This window comes from Callorhinchus milii, unplaced genomic scaffold (assembly GCF_018977255.1).
Source record: "Callorhinchus milii isolate IMCB2004 unplaced genomic scaffold, IMCB_Cmil_1.0 Scaffold9, whole genome shotgun sequence".
Lineage (NCBI taxonomy): Eukaryota > Metazoa > Chordata > Chondrichthyes > Chimaeriformes > Callorhinchidae > Callorhinchus > Callorhinchus milii.
Window position 1 is genome coordinate 21,380,450 of NW_024704750.1, and position 19,525 is coordinate 21,399,974.

At 42.3% G+C, this 19,525-nt stretch overlaps 1 protein-coding gene across 1 annotated transcript in view; it reads right to left on the minus strand.

Annotated features, from left to right (window-relative positions):
- The window catches only part of sptlc2a (serine palmitoyltransferase, long chain base subunit 2a), a 60,947-nt gene that overhangs the window by 12,168 nt on the left and 29,254 nt on the right, over positions 1–19,525 (minus strand). Inside the window, exon 9 of the mRNA XM_042338293.1 lies at positions 19,215–19,341. Within this exon, the coding sequence (XP_042194227.1) occupies positions 19,215–19,341 (127 nt within the window). The remainder of the gene's footprint in view (positions 1–19,214; positions 19,342–19,525) is intronic.

The following is a 19,525-nucleotide window of genomic DNA, read 5'->3' on the forward strand; positions in this document are numbered from 1 at the left end:
ACCCTTTCCACAGCTCAGTCTGTGATTACTCTGAGTAGACTTGGGGCACATGTCGCCCCTACCAGGCTGCTTGAAGATTGCTCCTAACTCGACTTCAAGATCCTCTCACTCGTTTTTCAAATCCCTTTGTGCGCCCGCTCCTCCCTATCTCTCAGACCCGGTTACCCCCCACCCACCCACTGCCTCTGCTCAGCTGGTTTCAGCCTCCGATCCACCATCGGTGGCCGTGCCTTCAGCCACTACGCCCCGAAAATCTGGAACTCTCTCCCTCAATCCTTCACCCTCACTCACCACCATCAAATCCTGCCTAAAGATGTTCCTTTTTGATCGTGCTTACGGTCACCTCCCACCTCCCTCTCCCCCCTGGTTCGGTGTCAGACTCTATCATTATCAAGCACTCCGGGACACTACCCCACGTTTAGGGCGCTGTGTAAATGCAAGTTCTTGTTGTACCTTAAACAGCAAGTCAGTTTTTAGGTCATTTCTACTCTGGAATTTTATTTAGTTACTGCTCTTTGAATTCTGCGGAATTTCGAACAAACTATTCAGTGTTAACCATATCACAAGGAACTCATTAACGGTCTATGCATATTTTTTTGGAAAAGAATGGGCTTTGGAGGAATTTATTATGTGGACTTTGGAATGCATCAAGTGTAATAAGCTCAGAATAATTTGCTGCAGTATTCTCTGTATTCCAGAGGAAGACGTTTATAAAATGAAAACTATGCGCTTGGACACTATTCATGGCAGAATTTCACTCGAAACAAAGCAAACAAGTTCCTAAGAAACTTAACAGCTTGTGGGGTCTCCATACTAGCATCTGATATAGTCCCTCATCATGCCAAAACCTCTCAACAACAACTTACATTTATATAGCACCACTCAGGCTGGGTAGCCTCCCAGAGCCCTTTACGGTGCACTGGTTTCACATACAGGACTTAAGTGGAGTCCTGTAGCTCAGTGGTTAGAGCACTCGCTTTGCAAGTGAGAGACCTGAGTTCAATTCCAGGCAGAGGGCGAAACCTTGGGCAAGTTTCCTTACTCCACACAGAGCCTAATAATAATCCCTCCAAAAACAAAAACAATAATTAAATTGGTCATTTTCAATCTACGACTGTTTGTGGGACATTGCTGTGCGCAATTGGCTGCCGCGTTCGCCCACAAATATACAGTCAATTCACTTTACAGTGTGTTCTGTGAAGCGCTTTGGGACGTCCTCCCGACGTGAAAAGCGCTATATCAAATGCAAGGATTATTATTATTATTATTATTATAAGTAGGAACTTACCCACCAACACTCCAGGATGGTTGAGGTGCAACACTCACTTTCACCAAGAAAGGTCCTAGAGGCTGTGGTTAGACTAAGTTATTATCCCATTACTAATTCTTGAGTTGAAACTTGTGGAGAAGTAGTTTTTAATACCTGGGCACCATTCTCTCTTTTAATAATCCTTGTATTTGAATGACGTCATTGAGACATCTCAAAGAGCTTCACAGGATATACTGTAAAGTTAATTGGCTATATATTATGGGTGAAATACAGCAGCCAATTGCGCACAGCAGTGTCACACAAACAGTCATGGATTGAATGACCTACCGCTAGGTAAACAGAGGTGTGTGGAGTAAGGAAACTTTCCTAAGGTTTCACCCTGTCTTGGAAACAAACTCGGATCCTCTCGCTTGTGAAGCGAGTGCTCTAACTAATATGCCTCGACAGGACTCTAAGAGGACTCTCTTCAAAGATTGGAGTGTCTTGGGGTTCGAGGCTGGCAATGGGCTTCTCTGCCAGCTTGCTACTGGATAACCAGCTTGAAAGTGCAAAGGACATTTTCAAGCTGGCATCAGAACGGTGGCATTGCCCCTGACTGTATCACAATATAATGCAAGCAGGACGAAAGTCACGACTATCCATAGCAGGAAATGACCTTGCAATTTTGGAGCCAGGATGTGGCCTGAATAGGAATTTATATTGCAATATTTCTATTTCAAACTACAACAACAACAAACTTATTTCAAACTAAAATCATTTGAACCCACCAGCTGAAAGACGACACTGGGAATTAAATGGGAATTAAACACATACATGATCTCAGCGCAAACGCAACTGACGCTGAGAATAAAAATAAATGATGGGCTCCACCATCAATTTTCACACATTGTGGTGAAATTTAGTGGTATGTTTGATCTTTAGCACATCAAACGCATGACATGTGTATGTCTGAAGGCAGCTCTCTCAAATGGTGCCATCTGGGAAGCCAGGTCTTTTGAACATTTTGTTCAAAAGTTTTGTTCAACGGTTTTGTTTACCAAAAAGAAGTATCTAGTAAATTGGTAATGAAGAGATGTGATCCACAATTCCAATGCCACGGGCCCAGATTTTCATAAGAAACAGAGTGGCATGTCCTATGACATACATAGATATATTTAAAGACCTAAATATGGATGTACAGTATTGCTAAACTGACTCCATGGATGCAATGAAATTTAGGGACACAATAGGTATGAAAATGTAAAGTACATGGGGAAGCTTTAAAATGAAAGACAAAATTCAGTAAATAATAATCTTTGCACTTGATATAGAGCCTTATCACGTCTTCGAGAAGTCTTAAAGCACTTCACAGAATATACTGTGAAGTGAAGTGACTGTGTTTTGTGAGGGAAACGCAGCAACCAATTGCACAAGTCGTGTCCCACAAAACGCTCACGGATTGAGTGACCAAATTATTATTGTTATTTTATTCCAAGGGATTATTATAAACAAATCAGGAAAGTGATCCGCCAATCAACTAACAACTTGGTTCCTACTTACTCTAGGTAAACAGAGCCGTGTGGAGTAAGGAAACTTGCCTAACATTTCATCCCTGACCGGGAACCAAATCCAGGTCCTCTCACTTGCAAGGCCAGTGCTCTAACCAATACGCTACAGGATTTCAAAGTTAACAACAACAACAACAAGATTTCATTTATAGAGCGCCTTTCACGTCGGGAGGACGTCCCAAGGCGCTGGACAGTTGGGTCAGGACCCGAGCAGGGGGGAAATGGTGAGGGGAGGGAACGGAGGGAGTTAAGCAGTAGGATGCTCTCATGATTTACTGCTATCGCTCCAAGTTACTCACGGTATGTAAAGGATAATAAGCAGGCTAGTTTCCTGGCCATTGTTAGAATTTGAGATGGCAATGTTATGATCCAATCTTCAAATAAGCAATTTTGAAACTTGCATCAGAAACATCTTGTAATCTACAATCTCCTACAAGCATCTTTGTGACACAAACCCATTACCTGCAATTTGTGAAAGAAAATTGGAAACATGTTGGAACAGCATCCTTTCCTTGAGCAAAAATGCAAGACTAAACGTTCATTAATGATTTTGAACTTTTCCACCAATGTATTAGCAGCTGCTGTCTCCCAGCACACTCGCCTCACAAGCAAGAAGACCCGGGTTTGATTCCCAGGCTGGCGAAACCTTACTCCACACACCTCTGTTTATCTAGGAACCCGGTTGGTGGATTCGTGGATCACTTTCTGGGGGGGAAAATAATCTCTACTCCCAAAAATTCACTCAATCCACAACAGTTTGTGGGACGCTGCTGTGTGCAATTGGCTACCGCGTTTCGCTCACAAAATACCCAGTCAATCCACTTTACAATATATTCTGTAAAGCGCCTTGAGACGTCTTGACAACGTGATAAGCCGCTGTGTCAAATGCAAGGGTTATTATTAGAATAACCAAGCGCAAGATCAACAATCAGGAAAAGCGTATATATAGATAGATATAAAATCCTTGCATTTGATATAATGCCTGAACACATCTTTGAGACGTCTCAAGCGCTTCACAGAATATACTGTAAAGTGAATTGACTATATTTTAGTGGCGCAACATTCAAACTTGTCTCAACAGTGCGGGGAATGCAACCAGCTGAGCTAGCAATTGCCCAACAAGTAACTCTGGAACAGTTTTCGGCATGCAACAGAAGACCAATTAGGTTACACATTCAATTCCCCACAAGACTTCTTCGATTTCATTTCCAAATCAAATAGCCCTGAATCCTTTTTGTTTGACAGGAACCTTAAAAGCTTTTGTAGTTTCTCGTCCCACACTTGCAATGGTAATTTGTTCCACATGCCTTTCACCCTTTTACTAAAGTCTGCTTCATTTCCTACTCTTACATTGTCCTCAATTTGAAGATCACGACTCCTTGTTCTTGAATTTTATACATGTAACAGAAAGAAACATTGTGATACTAATCTCCTCTATCAAACCTCCTTGCCGTCGTTGCCCACCCCCCCCCGGTGTCTCTGCTTAACAGTAGCTAAGCTTTCCTCACAGCTTAAGTTCTGGAATTAAGTTGCCAGCTCTCCGCTGTACACCCTCCAACAACTGAATATCCTTTCGGAAATTGGGAGACCAAATCCTGCACACAGTATTTCCAGTGGGCTTCACCAAGACCACAAACAATTTTAAAATCAATTGGTCGACTTGATTATACACCCCAGCAATTTATTCGCTTTCTTGATTACCTGTGAACCTTGCATTGGTGGTTTTCGTAACCAGACCGACCAATATGCCAAGAATGGGAGCGTGGGTATTGTGGAAAAATTAGATCAAAGGGTATTTTTCGTCAAAAACTGTGAGGCAGGCACTTTGAGACGTCTCAACGACGTATTAAGGCGCTATATCAAATGCAAGGATTATTATTAAATTGCCTGTGATCAAAAACACAACAAAAGTAGAAATTTTTAATATACATTTCCCAGAATATTTCTAACATGGAGTTTCACAAGACTATTTCTATAGGCAGTTCCACCCACCTCTCAATATTCCTGAAAACTGATTGATTTTTTACTAAACTAATATGTTTATTGTCAGGCATGTACAGCTCATAAACTTCATTCCCCCAGAGGAGTCTTGTGTAAAGGCTGATTACCCTAAAGCCTTGAGTTTCATGAGCTATAAGGTCAATAGAAAGTTTTAAATCTCGACAGTCACCAGATATGCTTTGATTAAAATGCAAATAGGAATTTACAGAACACACACAAAAAAAAATCACACCAAATAGTTAAAAGCAGAGTTTCAATTGCAGGATTTCCAATGCAGGGGATTTACATATTGAGTGCCAGATTATCTTTCAACTGTGTAAGACACCACCAGAATTGTGTCTATAGATTTCAAATCAGTCTACATAATTGAGTCAGACCATTGAGTGCTGAGATACTCTAGCTGTGAATGCAGTTTTGTATCATTTATAACTGGAATTAAATATTTTCCAATGGAATAGATTTGATCCCTGGTGAGGTGGAACTTTGTTTTACTGGGAGAGAAAACGAGTTAACAGTGAAAGCACCAGAGCTTTGTGAAATTAAACACATTGACTGCCAGATTGACATATTAAAAGGGTGGAATGAAACAGCTGCAGTAAAAGTTAGATGTAGGTGCTTGCTTGCTCCAAAACCTGCTTGCTCCAAAAAGTTAATGACAAGACTCATGCATTCAGCTCTAAAAATCAGGACATCACTTTTATAACATGCACCTTGAACAGTATTCTGGCAGAACACAGTGAAGCCTTACCTACTTAGTGCAGGGACCTGATCATTCTGAAACCTAAACATAAAGGATGTGAACTTTGAATTAGAGGATTTCAGTTTGTAATGATCACATTTCCACACGACGGCATCCGAAGACAATAAGTGATTGCCGTAAGTGGTAGCTTACTGACCGTGCTCATATCTGACATTAAATGGTAGTCATTTCCATTCATTATTCAATGAGAACATTTTATCTTTAGGACTGTCTGGGCTCGCCAATATCAAGCTGATCTAATGGAAATCTGTTTTGTCACAAAATCAATGCGGAGCTTCTCAAATTTTAACCTGGCACTTTTTAAAGTACTCAATTTGATAGTCATTTAAGTTCACTGGGTGCTTCATGTTGGCTTTGTACTTTGATGTCACAAAACGTAGAAACAGACAACCAAATAACTTCCTTGGATCCTGTTAATCAATATTTTACCATGCATTTCCTTGTGCTTGAAATTTTATTCACATTACAACACAGCAAAGGCCCTCTGAAGACTGTATGCCCAAATTTAATACACTGTGAGAGACACGTTAGTATGACCTGACCTGTAACTTGAGGGCGACCCAACAGTTAACAAAATAAATGGTAGGAAAGAAGGCTCACACGTTGGTTACTTTGATCACTTTCTTGTTCTTAAAAGTGCTCAACGAGATAATAAATACTATGCACAACATTGCGCCACCACTGAAAGGTTCTTGGGACTTTGTGAAACGCACATTAACCTTGCAAAAAACCAGATGATTGGAAACTTCTGTCTATTGATATGTGCAATGTTCCTGCTGGCCATATGTGCTTTTGTTGCACAACCAGGTCACTTAGGTTTCATAAATAACACTGAACCTTCACAGAACCACTTTCACACGTAAATACGCCTCTAATGTCCACACTCACTTCAAAACAGTCCTAACAATTGGAGTTATATATATTATATAATATTTATGTATATATAAGAATTCTTGCATTTGATGTAGCGCCTTATCACGTCATTGAGACGTCCTTCTTATCACAACATTGAGATGAGGAACCATTTCACTACCATTCTGACAGGTAAAAAAGCTTCTGATCAAGATGGGTGGTGGGGGTGGGGCGGAGGGAGGTGAAGGGAAGAAAAGAGGAAGAGAGCAGAGATCTGAAAGGGCCAGTTACATAAAAGGAGAGAAGATTGCCCTAGTAATGGCAATTTACTACCGCCTGGGTCTATTTCCTGTATAATGGTCAGCACAGGTCGAGGGGGGAGGTCAAATGTACTCTGGTGGTTGTGGAACAGAAGCCAGCAAACCGATTACTGGCTGTAGAGGTTGATTTGAAAACACGGAAGAAATCTTTAAACACACGGCCTTTTCATTTCCTGAAGATCCGCCTGAAATAAAGGGCAACCCTGAACCTAGAGAGAATAACCCAGGAGCAATTTTCATCAACAGGCTAAGGACGGTAACCCAATTAATCCTTGCAGTTTGAGTGCCGTTGGTTCCATTTCCTGTCGAGACTATAAGACCCTTTGCAGATTGACTGATACTGTGTGGAGGCATCCCGGCCCCTTTAGAAGCTTGAAAATGGAAGCCGACTGCTGTAATTATCTGCCGGCAGATGAAAAGGGAACTTGGTTTCAAAAGAATTTGGCCGCTACATCTGGAAGCTTTCTTTTTTTTATAAAAAAAAGCCCACTCGAAATTTCTTGCATGGATCTGGAGCTGGTTAAGGCGAATATGCAAGTGTTCTGGACGAAAGAATGTGCATTGTAAGACCAGCAGTAAAACTTAAAATGTCAGGATGATTTACTTTAAGTTGTACCTTTCTTCTCTCTGTCTCTCTCCCACCCCCCACCCCAAGAACTTGAACTATGTAATCAGTATATCTTTGAATGTTTCAGCTTTAAAAACCGCTCTGATTAGGATGAGCTCTTTTGTGATGCAGCCAAATGCCCCAAACGTGAGTTTTGTTAAATAAAAAAATGCGCAGGCAACAGCATTTGTCATTATCGGGAGTTCAACGACTACAAATACAAATTATTTGTTGTGCTCAAGTTATCAAAGCCTCGAGTCAGGGAGGTTGTAAACACTAGCAAAATTCTGAAGCCAAACACAGACCTCTCACTGTTTGCTTTCATCTCTGCATTATCCAAACTTCCACCATTGAGATCAAAGCCAAAAACTGGCACTTAGCATTTGCAAGTATATGGCATCTTCAGGCTAACTCAATGCTGCAGTTCAGTTAGTTACAAAAAGTACTTTCATCAATCTAGCGGTGATGTGATCACTCGCACTTTGATGGAAACGTATCTGGTATAAATTAGACACGCACCTCGACTATAAAACAAGACAGCCACATTATTATTGAAGAGCAAGTAACATGCTACAGTTATGTGCGCCTAAATTGGAACAACAACGCATTTACACAGCGCCTTTCACATCGGAAGCACGTCCCAAGGAGCTGGACAGTCAGAGATTTGGACCCGAGCTGGGGGGGGGGGGGGATCGGGGAGGGTGGAGTGTGGCCAAAGAGAAAGGTTTTGAGTCACGCCTTGAAGGAGGCAAGGAAGGAACGAGACAAAGTGAACGTGGAGTGGAGTTCCAGAGGGCGGGAGCAGAAAGGCTGAAGGCCCAACCGTCGATTGAAGGGTGGGATGGAGGGGGTGGGGGGAAGAGAGAGAGAGAGACATAACGCAGGCCAAAGTCTCAAAGTCTGCTGAGCAGAGGCAGTGAACTGGTTGATGTGGGGTCAGCAGGTTGCAGAGGTAGGGAGGAGCAAGGCCATGGAGGACCTTGAAGGCAAGGACAAGCATTTTGAACTCTACCCTCTGGGGGATGGGGAGCCGGTGGAACCGGGCGAGGGTGGGGGTGATGGGGTCGTGGAGCCTGATACAGGAGAGGCCATGAGCTGCAGAGTTCTGGATGATCTGCAGCTCGTGGAGGGAAAAGCTGGGGAGGCCGACAAGCAGGGAGTTGGCGTAGTCGAGCCTAGATGTGATGAATGTGTAGATAAGGGTTTTGGCGGCCTGAGGGGTGAGGCAGTGGCGGTAACTTGGGTCCAGCGAGGGTTTTTAAGGATAGGAGTGATGACAGCAGTTTTGAAAGGGATGGGAACAGTGCCAGTGGACAGGGAGAGGTTTATGATGTTCGTAGGAGGGCAACGAGGTGGAGCAGCAACAACATGCAGTTATATAGTGTGGCAAAGCACGATGCCGAGCTGGCGGGAGGGGCAGGTGATTAGGAAGGTCTTCAGGGGCGACCTGAAGATGGGGAAGGAAGGGGCCAGCTCAAAATAAGTCCTTAAGTCAGTCAAACAGTTTTGAAAAACAATTCACACAAACTGGCTCACTATTGTCCAATGCAAATTTAGCGCATAGCTGTAAGCGAACGCCAGTTATAATCGCAGCGTAAAGTACCACAAGACGAGGCTCAAATGTTGCACTTCCCGAAGGGCACGCCGTGAACAGCACTGCGTCGGGAGCTGCTCGGATCACGAAACGTGAACTACCACTCCGAAACAAATTTGTTTTTAGCAGCATTTAGTTCCCAAAACATTAACACTCCGGTGCACAAAGACTTGGAATGCTGTCCCTTAGGACATCAGCTGGGAGAGTGTCTCTTCAACAAATTCATGCCTTCACCGAAGTGCTTTCCTCTCACTTGTGTAACGCTTTGTTCTAGGGCATCGCTTTCTATAGAGAGAGAGTGATATCAATCAAGGATCGACGAATCAATCAAGGAATGACAGGGCTGTCGTTCTGTCAAACGGACGCGACTTTCAATGGTAAAGATGCACGTGAGATCGAGCCAGTGTGCATTGACAGTAAAAGTACGGAAAGAGCATCACGACCCTTCAGTATTTTTTTTAAACGCTGCATATTATAAAAAATGCTACCTTTTACCAGTTGCAGTATGCAGTACAAACAGCGCGTCAATGTTCGCAATGAAAGAGAAAATCCAGCAGAGTCGAAACTCAAAGAACTATCGCCACTGAACCTTATTCTGTGATGCATCACTGCACTACTTTCGTACAGGCATAATTGAAACAATCTGACCCCAGCAAGATGAACGCTCCCGTGCCACAGACTAGTGCCCTTAAGCCGAACATGATTTTGGGCAAGATTTTGATAAATGTGCTTCCATACTGGTGCACATTACCCAAAAGCAAAGATACTCGTCTGATGAAACAAGCACTTGTGCCAGCTGTGAGACACAATATAAAGTTCGAGTGGGTATCTCAGGTCAGGGGATGGTGTGTGTGTGTGAGGGCAGAGAAAGCACTTGCAAATGCTCAATTACCAAGCTCACTTTATGCACAACATGAAATTAATGGACATTAACAGTTCCGATAATGAATGTGCTTAAGCTTTCATTGCATATTATTATATAAAAGCGGCCTCTATGTTGGGTAGGTTCTGTAGTGCTGAATTGGAAGCAAACAGAGAGAAGTGGTGAGCATTTTTTGCAACGCAATCACAACATAGGATTTAAACGAGGCGTTCCTCTTGCATTCAGATGCTCTCTGATGGCAAAGGTGCTTATTTGTAGTATTTGCTTTCTCCCCATACCACCCCCTGACCTGAGATACCCACTCAAACTTTACATGGTATCTGTATTCCTGGAAATTCCTTTTCCTTGTGAAGGGCAGCCTGGGTCAAAGTATCAAAGTAAACCACATGGCTGTCAACCACACGGGTACAAGTACCAGAGCACCATTGGAACAGGAATAGACCATTCAGCCCTCGAGCCTGTTCCGGCATTATGTATCTGAACTCCATTCCTTTGCCCCATATCCCTTTCCTAAAATCATCAATCCAGCTTGAAAATTTGAATGGATCCAGCACCCTGGGCCCTTCTCCAGAAGTGACATGGGCTGATTTTTGCACCAGACCATTGGAATCTTTTAGTAACATTCCAGGGCTGTACTGCTCTGGCTCCAGTTAATTTGGTGCTGCATCAACTAGTGATTCAGTCTGTGGCTTTTCCATTCGTTTCGCCGTCTGCATTCACATCGCTGGTGATGCAGCAGCCATGCAGGTATTGCACTTGAAACAAAAACATCCACTGGCTTCCAACAAGGACGCATTTGTTTTCTGTGAGTCAGTAAACAATTTAAATTAGGTGCGCCGAGACCAAAAAGAATACTGCTATCAGCACGGGATTAGTGTCTGTTACAGTCCTAAGATGTATGTTTGGTCTATCGGATAGGGCCGTTGAAGAGGAAAAACAAATCTCCTCCAAACAGTGCTTTCCCATTTATCCAAACCAATGAAAACATCTAATCTGTGATCTACTGTCAGGCAGATTAAGATCAGGAGCTTTAAATGTCTATGAATAGCTCAGAGGAGTCTGGAGACTATATCCTTCTGACTAGTCCACACAGGCTCCATTTCAAAATGTTACCTGCATATTCCATAAAGAAAAGCAGACTTTCAAAAATGTATTGCCAGCAATTTGCTGCAGCTCTTTAAGTCCTATGACTTACGACTAGGTTACGGTGCTGTGGGTCTTTGCCCAAGTGGACAAGCCTGGCTGGCAATGAGGTGAGGCACAAGTATAGATCCCCAAACCCGTCCTCTGGAGAAAATACTAGAAATTAAGAAGAAATGAGAGGAATCAATGAAATAGAGTAGATCCAAGTAAAGAACAGAGAAAAAAAAACACATACACAAGATAAACCAACCTGTTAGAAAAGACTACAAAGAATTGAGGGAAAGGTGACTTTTTTGAAAAAATAGCAAGAACCTTGCAAGTGGAGATGTGTGTTTTGTGGGCGCCCACAGTCATGAAATGAATGCCCAATTTGGGGGATTGTTGGCCAGGACATCGAGAGAGAGAGAGAAAAACTCCCTTCTCTTTTCGAATGATACCATGCGATCTTTAAGGTCACCCTGAACAGGCAGACAGAGCCTTGGTTTAATGTCTCATCTGAAAGATGGCACCTTCAACAATGCAGGACACCCTCAGCACTGCACAGGAACGTCAACTTAGATTATACGATTTTCAAGTCCCGTCGTGGAGCTTGAACCCTGCACCTCCTGACTCAATTAAATGCAGTATTAAAAAAATATATACTTGGCATTTTACCTTACAATCTGGTTAAGAAACATAAAATGAACCCAGACAAACAATCTACAATATAATCTTATACCAGATACGTGAAGAGAAATCTACAATAATAATAATAATCCTTGCATTTTATATAGCGCTTTTCACATCGGGAGACGTCCCAAAGCGCTTCACAGAACACACTGTAAAGTGAATTGACTGTATAGTTGTGGGCGAACGCGGCAGCCAATTGCGCACAGCAATGTCCCACAAACAGTCGTAGATCGAAAATGAGCAATTTATTATTGTTTTTGGTTTTTGGAGGGATTATTATTAGGCTCTGTGTGGAGTAAGGAAACTTGCCCAAGGTTTCGCCCTCTGCCTGGGATTGAACTCCGGTCTCTCACTTGCAAAGCGAGTGCTCTAACCACTGAGCTAAAACCACTCACACAAGATATCCAAAAATATCCTTCTTATGCTATGAAAGACCACATTGCCCTGATAAAAACACATTCTTCATATTCAAACATGTAGCAGGCAAGTAAGTGCTACTTGGCAGCATTTTCTACGGATTTGGTTCACTATTTCATAAAGGAAATCAAAAGCATCTCAAAGTCAATGATGCAGGAAAGCTGGTTTTTCAGATGAGTGCATTTTCCACATTATAGGGCAGCACCTAGTTTATCAGCTGGAAAACTTTCAGGTTTTTCTTCTGATCAAGACTCCCTGACTTGATCGCCTTTAGCCAGGATAACAGTAAGTGGCGATACAACTGCTCTTAGCATTTCAGGTCATGCAAACAGGGGCAGAGGGGGGGGGGGGGGAAAGAGAGAGAGAGAGAAAGGGAAAAAAAAATCAGCCAAGTTTCTTCTCCTAACCACTATAATCTCCCACTGAGAGGTGTGTGTTTATTGACATAACATAAGAATTGCTAGTCGAAAGAAGACCAAGGTCCATCCAGTTCGCCTTCCATGTGTCATGTCCCAAACTATACACTGTATCCCACGATATTATTTCTTAAAAACAAATCCATTTAATTTGCTTTTGAAAAATGCCAGGTGAGGGTCAGGCTTGGCGTTCTACTGGGGTCAAATATCCTTGTGAGCAGTCAAGGTCAAGTCTCGCACATGAATAATAGTCAAGTTGTAGGAAGGCCCCAGCAAATCCACATGCCTACATAAGGATAAGAAGTAAAATGCCTGCAGAAGGAAAGAGTAAAGCCAAAAAATGTTTCACAATTGGGCAATGAACATTCAAAATCTTCTGGATCAGCACTAAAAGGACAGGGTGATGAAATGAATACCATTGCAGAGAGACTGCTCTTTGCATGCAACCAGGTTAGTTTACATATTTTTAAGAATATCAACGACTGTACGGTTTTGCTGCCAATCCTCACTTGCACAATTGAATCAACGTGGGTGCACTCACCAACAGATAAAACAGCAAAGGAATTCAGAGATTAGCTCTGATTAGAAAGTAATTTGTAGGCTCAACAAGATGAGCTAAGAGCTAACACCAAATAATAATCCTTGCAATTGATATAGCACCTTATCACATCGTTCAGACGTCTCAAAGCGCTTCACAGAATTTCCTGTAAAGTGAATTGCCTGTATATTTTATGGTCAAAATGCGGCATCCAATTGCGCACAGCAGTGTCCCACAAACAGTTGTGGATTGTGTAACCAAATTGTGGTGTTCTTTTATTTAAAAAGTTTTTTTGGAGGGATTATTCCCCCCAGAAAAGCGATCGGCCAATCGACTCAAAGCTGGGTTCCTACTTACTGCTAGGTAAACAGAGACGTGGAGGGTAAGGAAACTTGCTTAAAGTTTCATCCCACCCGGGAATCAAATCCAGTTCTCTTGCTTGCAAGACAGGATTCCATGAGTAACAACGGACGTACGAAAACTCAATGTTGGGCTGCAAAGCATATATTCATCGCTTCTATTGAAAGACTGCTGACTGGATTTGGGTTTATATAGCACTGAATCACAATGTAATTTCTTAAACTTTACCTGAACTCCTGTCACAATCCACCTAAATTCCCCCACTTAATATTTTACCCTGAAATTCGTGGTAAATCGTATTTGTCAACGTTTATATTAAGAGATGGATAATTACAACAAACTGTAGGCGACAGGACTACCACCGGTGGCAAAGTTAATTCCGTCCTGGTCAAGACACTGCTCCCAGCAATTACATTCCCAACCGATGGGTTGTAAATCATATCAATGAGACTTATTCTCCATGTTATTCTGCCAGAATGCAATTGGAAAGGCTGATTGTAGTAAGAGCTGAGCTATGTTAATGAAATATGAAGTTGGAATTTCACTTTGATGGAGTTATAAGTTCTGAGGAGAAACAGCACTTCAACAACACAGTAGTTAACATAGCTTTAGTGTCTGACCTGCAAAGGCATGAATGCACTGTGGATAAAATGTGGGGAGTAAAACTTTCAGCTGGGATAAAAAAACAACGCACAACTTCCAAGCTTAAATTCTCTCTCTCTCTCAGAACAGGGGGCTTCTGACAGCCTAGTAAGGCACACGTTCTTTCCCAAAAAAATTACCAGGAACAATTTTTGCTCAATAAACAGTCACACCACTCTACACTACATCCTGTGAAACGCTTTGGTATGCCTCAATGGCGTTTTAAGTCGCTGTATCAAATGCAGATTATTATTTAATAATTTGTTTAGAGTCTATATAGACCAGACCCTAAAGCCTTTATTCAGCCAAATAGAGATTCATGGACAAACAGCTAAACAGTTAAAAACAAATTAAAAGAATGAACAAAGTTCTTTTTGAACTCACTCAACTGTACCAATTATAAAACTGTATACTTCAGTCCTCTCCTAAATGTTAAGATTACTTTAGTACAATATTCACCCCCAACCAAATCTATTTCAAAGTAGTTTCTATTAGTGGAACTAGTCAGAAAAACTGGTATATACATCTCATTTCTATCTTCTGGCATTACTTGCATCACATAAATCACCTCTGCCTGAAAAATTAGCTTCTAATCTCGTCATCTGGATATGCTGCGCATTTGCTAGTACAAATATTCTTTGAGGATTCAGCTAATTTGTCGTCACTGTGATTTGTAAATTTGAAAGGCAGATCAAAGAGGATGTGATCAATACAAGATTCCTTTTTGATTTTCATCTTAGGAGCACAAGTTCCCTTTCATTTCTACAAAAATGTGCACCTTTCAAAAGCTATTCATTGTCTGATGTGCACCGCTTCCAAGCATTCCTTGTATAGTTATAAAAGCCATTTAATTGACAGTAAACACTTAAAAATAAATGAGCTGGCACCAAGGAGCGATAGATTTGATTCCTGAAGGGCCGAGTTTCTCAATTGCCATGCAATTGGGAAGTGTATGTGTGTGTTCGAGTGGGGGGGGTGGGAGGGGACATGGTGGAAGAAAGAGAACTGTAAAAGAGACAGAGGATCATTTCTCACTGAAAACAGACTTCCTTCACACCTGATTCCCCCTCTTTGCCACTAGATGCAATCTAGTCAATCTCAATACTCGGTGGTGCATACATGATGTGCGTTCAGGTTTCTAGTAGTGACCGTACGGACAACTGACTGAGAAGACCAGAATTATTCATGCTCTCTCCACACACTACTACTACTCCTCCTCCTCCTCAAGTTAGGCTCGCTCGCTGCAGGGAATCAGTTAACTGGCATCCAGCGCACAAGGCATTTGGTGCTCTGCAACAGAAACCTTTAATACGAGATGGTCTATGATTACTTTCAAGCTGTTCCAGTCGTCACTTCATTGCATGGCAGCCGGCCAGAATGGCTGTAAAGTCAGCCTGCATTCGTTTAGAAACACACAAACAAGATCAGAAACCACAGAATGCTGTAATTGTGCTTGAAAGGTTTTCAAACGGTCAATTACCTCAAACAGGAAAAAGCCAATTAAAAAAAAACTTGCAAACAGATGCAACAAACATTTTCTGTTACATCAGTTAGAATGTCAAGAATTTAACTCAGTCTTGCTAGACTGTCCAAGATCATCTACAGTGACCACAAAGTCCTGTCCACCCATAAAACACCGATATGAGGCTACAGAGGAGCTGAAACAAGATGTCAGAGGCACATTTCAGCCCCTCACTCCATCCATGTTACGGAAGATGTGGCACTGAACAGGGTGATGGATCATTATCTGCCATAAAAATCATGGAACTCTCTCACACACACACACACACACACACACAGAGATCCTCTGGACGTCTAAATACAATTGTACATTTGTACTGATTACAATTAACTACTTCTAAATGCAATGACCATCATTCTTCCACATGTTTCAGTTGTCGGTCAGTGCACTGTAGAAAAAAAATGGGGGTATATCAGGACTTTGTGGACACCCTGTACCGTGTCTGGAATACACTGTGCCAACAGGACATTCATCTATAATAGTAATCCGTGCATTTGATATAGGACTTTCAAGTCAAAAGATCACAATGAGTTTCACAGGATTTACTAAACTGAGAGCACAGCGAGCTGGGTGAAGAGCACATATGATTATTTCACCCCGTTTGCAAGGTTCACCTACTCTCCAAAGCAACGTACATAGCAATAACATGCTAAAATAGAGGCATACCGCGCCACCTAGTGGCGGTACCAACCGTCTAGGAACATGGGAACAGAAGCTGTTCAGCCCCTTCCTTGAGCCCATTCAACCATTAATTAGATCCTATCTGAGCTGTACCCCAACTCCATTTACCCGTCCTTTCTCCATATCCCTTGATACCCTGACCTAACAAATATTTATTGATTTCAGTCTTGAAAATTCCAACTGACCCAGCAACCACAGCCTTTTTTGGGGGGAGGGAATTACAGATTTCCAAAAGGCACAAGTTTGGGTGGAAAAAGATGCTTCACCACCAGCCAGCAACTTACATTTCAGCTCTGATGCATGAAGGACGCTAGGTCAATACAAGCTGTTGCATTTATATAGGTCCTCTGATGTCGCAAAGTACTTTACAATGTGCTGAGCACATGCTCAGAGGTTGATGGTGCCAGGTTGGACACTATGATTTTTAGATTTCATGATTATGGCTCAACTATGCAACAAGACTGATCTAGCATTTCATTATAAACACTTTAAATACAAATGGGAATACCGCCATAGCTACATTGCCATTTAGGCAACTATACATTTGAAGGCTAACCCTAAACGGATCTAGTTTTATTGAGGACGGATGATTTTCCCTCCAGTTTCCAATGTAAACGTGGCATTGCAGCTTAATCCAAGCCCGAGGATAAGGCAACAGGATTCAACCGAGGGAAAGCTAAGAAAGGAAACGTTTTGAACTACCAATAACTCATGGCACAGTGTAACTGAAGCTGGAACCACATTCCAGGCAATGGTAGAAGCTGTTTTATTAACATCGAATGGTTCTGCTTTTTCCTTTGTGTTTCACTTCCCTAGAGATGGGGATCGCTGAAGAAATACTGTTTTTTGCCATTCCCACATGGATAGCATTAAAGGAGATGTGCTTGTTCCCTATTTCCCATTTCTAAACACTGGAAAGAAAAATACGTATAAGGAATATAGATAAATTTAGCCTTCGTTTCTCTCCTCCACACAGGTTGAAGATAAAGTCACATCAGTTATTGAGCATCACCTATTACACCAATGCTTTGAACGAGTGCCCACTTATAGCTCCAGTTTACTTGTCCTACTGTTATGCAGGATGTTAATGAGTTTGGAAATTTATACAGGCAAGACAGCCCATTTGATTTCAGCTAAAATATAGTAGAAAGAATTAGGAATGAATAATAATACTTGCATTTGATATAGTGCCTTATCTTTCTGTAAAACATTTGTTGAAAGCTTTGATACTAAATAATAATAATAATCCTTGACAAGTGCAAATCAATGCAATGCCACGTTTGAAAATAAATTTGTAACTATAAGATCAATGTCGGATTTGGGGTTTAATTGTTTTACGTTTTGTTTACAAACAAATTTTGAACATTCCTCTACACATTAGCTTTACCTGTCAAGATAGTCAGATTTTCTGAGTTGAAACCCGCTTGTATACTTTACAAAAGCTTTACATGACGATTCAGTAATGTGCCAGCAGTAACTCCACCCTCCATAGGCTGCAGATCATCCAAAACTCTGCAGCTTATGTCCTTTCCCACACAAAGCTCCATGACCCCATCACCCCCCCACTCTCACCCGACTCCACTGACTCCCCATCTCTCAGAGTTCAAAACCCTCGTCTTCTCCCTCAAGGCCCTCCACGGCCTTGCCCCTTCCTACCTCTGTGACCTGCTAACCCCTTATCAATTGGTCTGCTCCTTCTGCTCAGCAGGCTCCGGCCTGCTCCACGGTGCCTCAGCCATTGGTGATTGGGCCTTCAGCCTCTCTGCCCACACCCTTCAGAACGCCATCCCACATTCCCTTCGCCTTGTTGCCTCTCGTCTCCTTCAAGGCACGTCTCAAGATCCACCTCGATCGCACCTTTGGCCACACTCCTACCCTCCCTGTCCTTCACCCTCCCTGGGTCCAAATCCCTGACTGTCCAGCGCCTTGGGACGTCCTCCGGACTTGAAAAGTGCTGTACAAATATAATTTTGTATTGTATTAGCTCCAGTAATCGGTACATTACAATTGCTAGGAGCAAAAGCCAAGATTCCAATCTCAACCAAACTTCCTCTGTCCTCTCCTCCCTTCCCCACTTATTGCACTGACAACATTTAGTCATATGTTTTAAAAAAACACAGGGAATTCAATTACCCCAGTGAACTTGAATTAGCTTTTGACATGATTCAGAGGTTGTTTTGAATCCAAGGAATGTGCTGCCCTCCTCGTTTTTCAGGACTTGAGCCTAACCTCAAAGACAGAACCCATACTTCTCAAAAATAGGCCGAGATTAACCGTTTTCTGTATCTGAAGTGGAATGCATCCTATGAGTGTAATTAAGGAGATTGAGGGTACACAAGTTGGTGGATAACTGGATGTATTGGCAGCTGGCTGATTTGTAACTCATGAGCTGGAAACTTTCATGGCACCTTTGACATCAAAACATCTCGAGGAGCTTCTACAATAATTACTATCAAGGAAAGTGACTTTTTGTAGACATGATTGAGCATAACAAGGTCCCACAAGCAGCCAAGAAGTGAATGACTAATTTTATCTGGAGGATAGTGGACGGAAATTCCACAAGGATTCCTCATTAAGGAATCTTAAGAAATGCTGCAAATTAGGCATCAACAATAAAATTGAAAATGGTCAAATATAGGAATTTCAGCGAAAGGAACATACAGAAGAACACTCCAGTCCTGTGTGTGTGTGTGTGTGTGTACACACACACAGAATGGGCGACAATGTGTAATATAAAAATCCGTGGATTTTGGATACAGTGCTTATCACATCTTCAAGACTTCTCAAAGGGCTTCACAGCAATTACTGTAAAGTGAATTGACTTTATATTTGTTGGGGGAAACCCGACAGCCAATTGCGCACAGCAGCGTCCCACAAACAGTCGGTGACTGAGTGACCAAATTATTACTTTTAATTAATTAAGCTGGTTAAGCCTTTCGAAGCTCCTCGCACGGGAGGGAGAACACCAATCCACGGCTGACAAAAGACTTACCCAAAGTGGTGCCATCTTCGCCCATGATACACTTCATGGAGGCAATGATTTGCTCCGTAACAGGTGGCGACATGGACGCGGCGTAGACTGCACTGTGGGAATGCGAGCGCAGATAGTCTACCAGCTCCTGCAATGTGAACAGCTCAGTCAGCTCCCCTGCACGACATAACTCACCCCCTCCGTGCCCCCGCCCTTAAAACCCCCCCCCCAAGTAAATCTCTACAATATCTCGAGTCTTCAGAGGCTGAATTCCTTAGTCATTGGCTTCTCAACAGACGTTTCTGCGTGAAGTACAATGCTGTGCATTCACA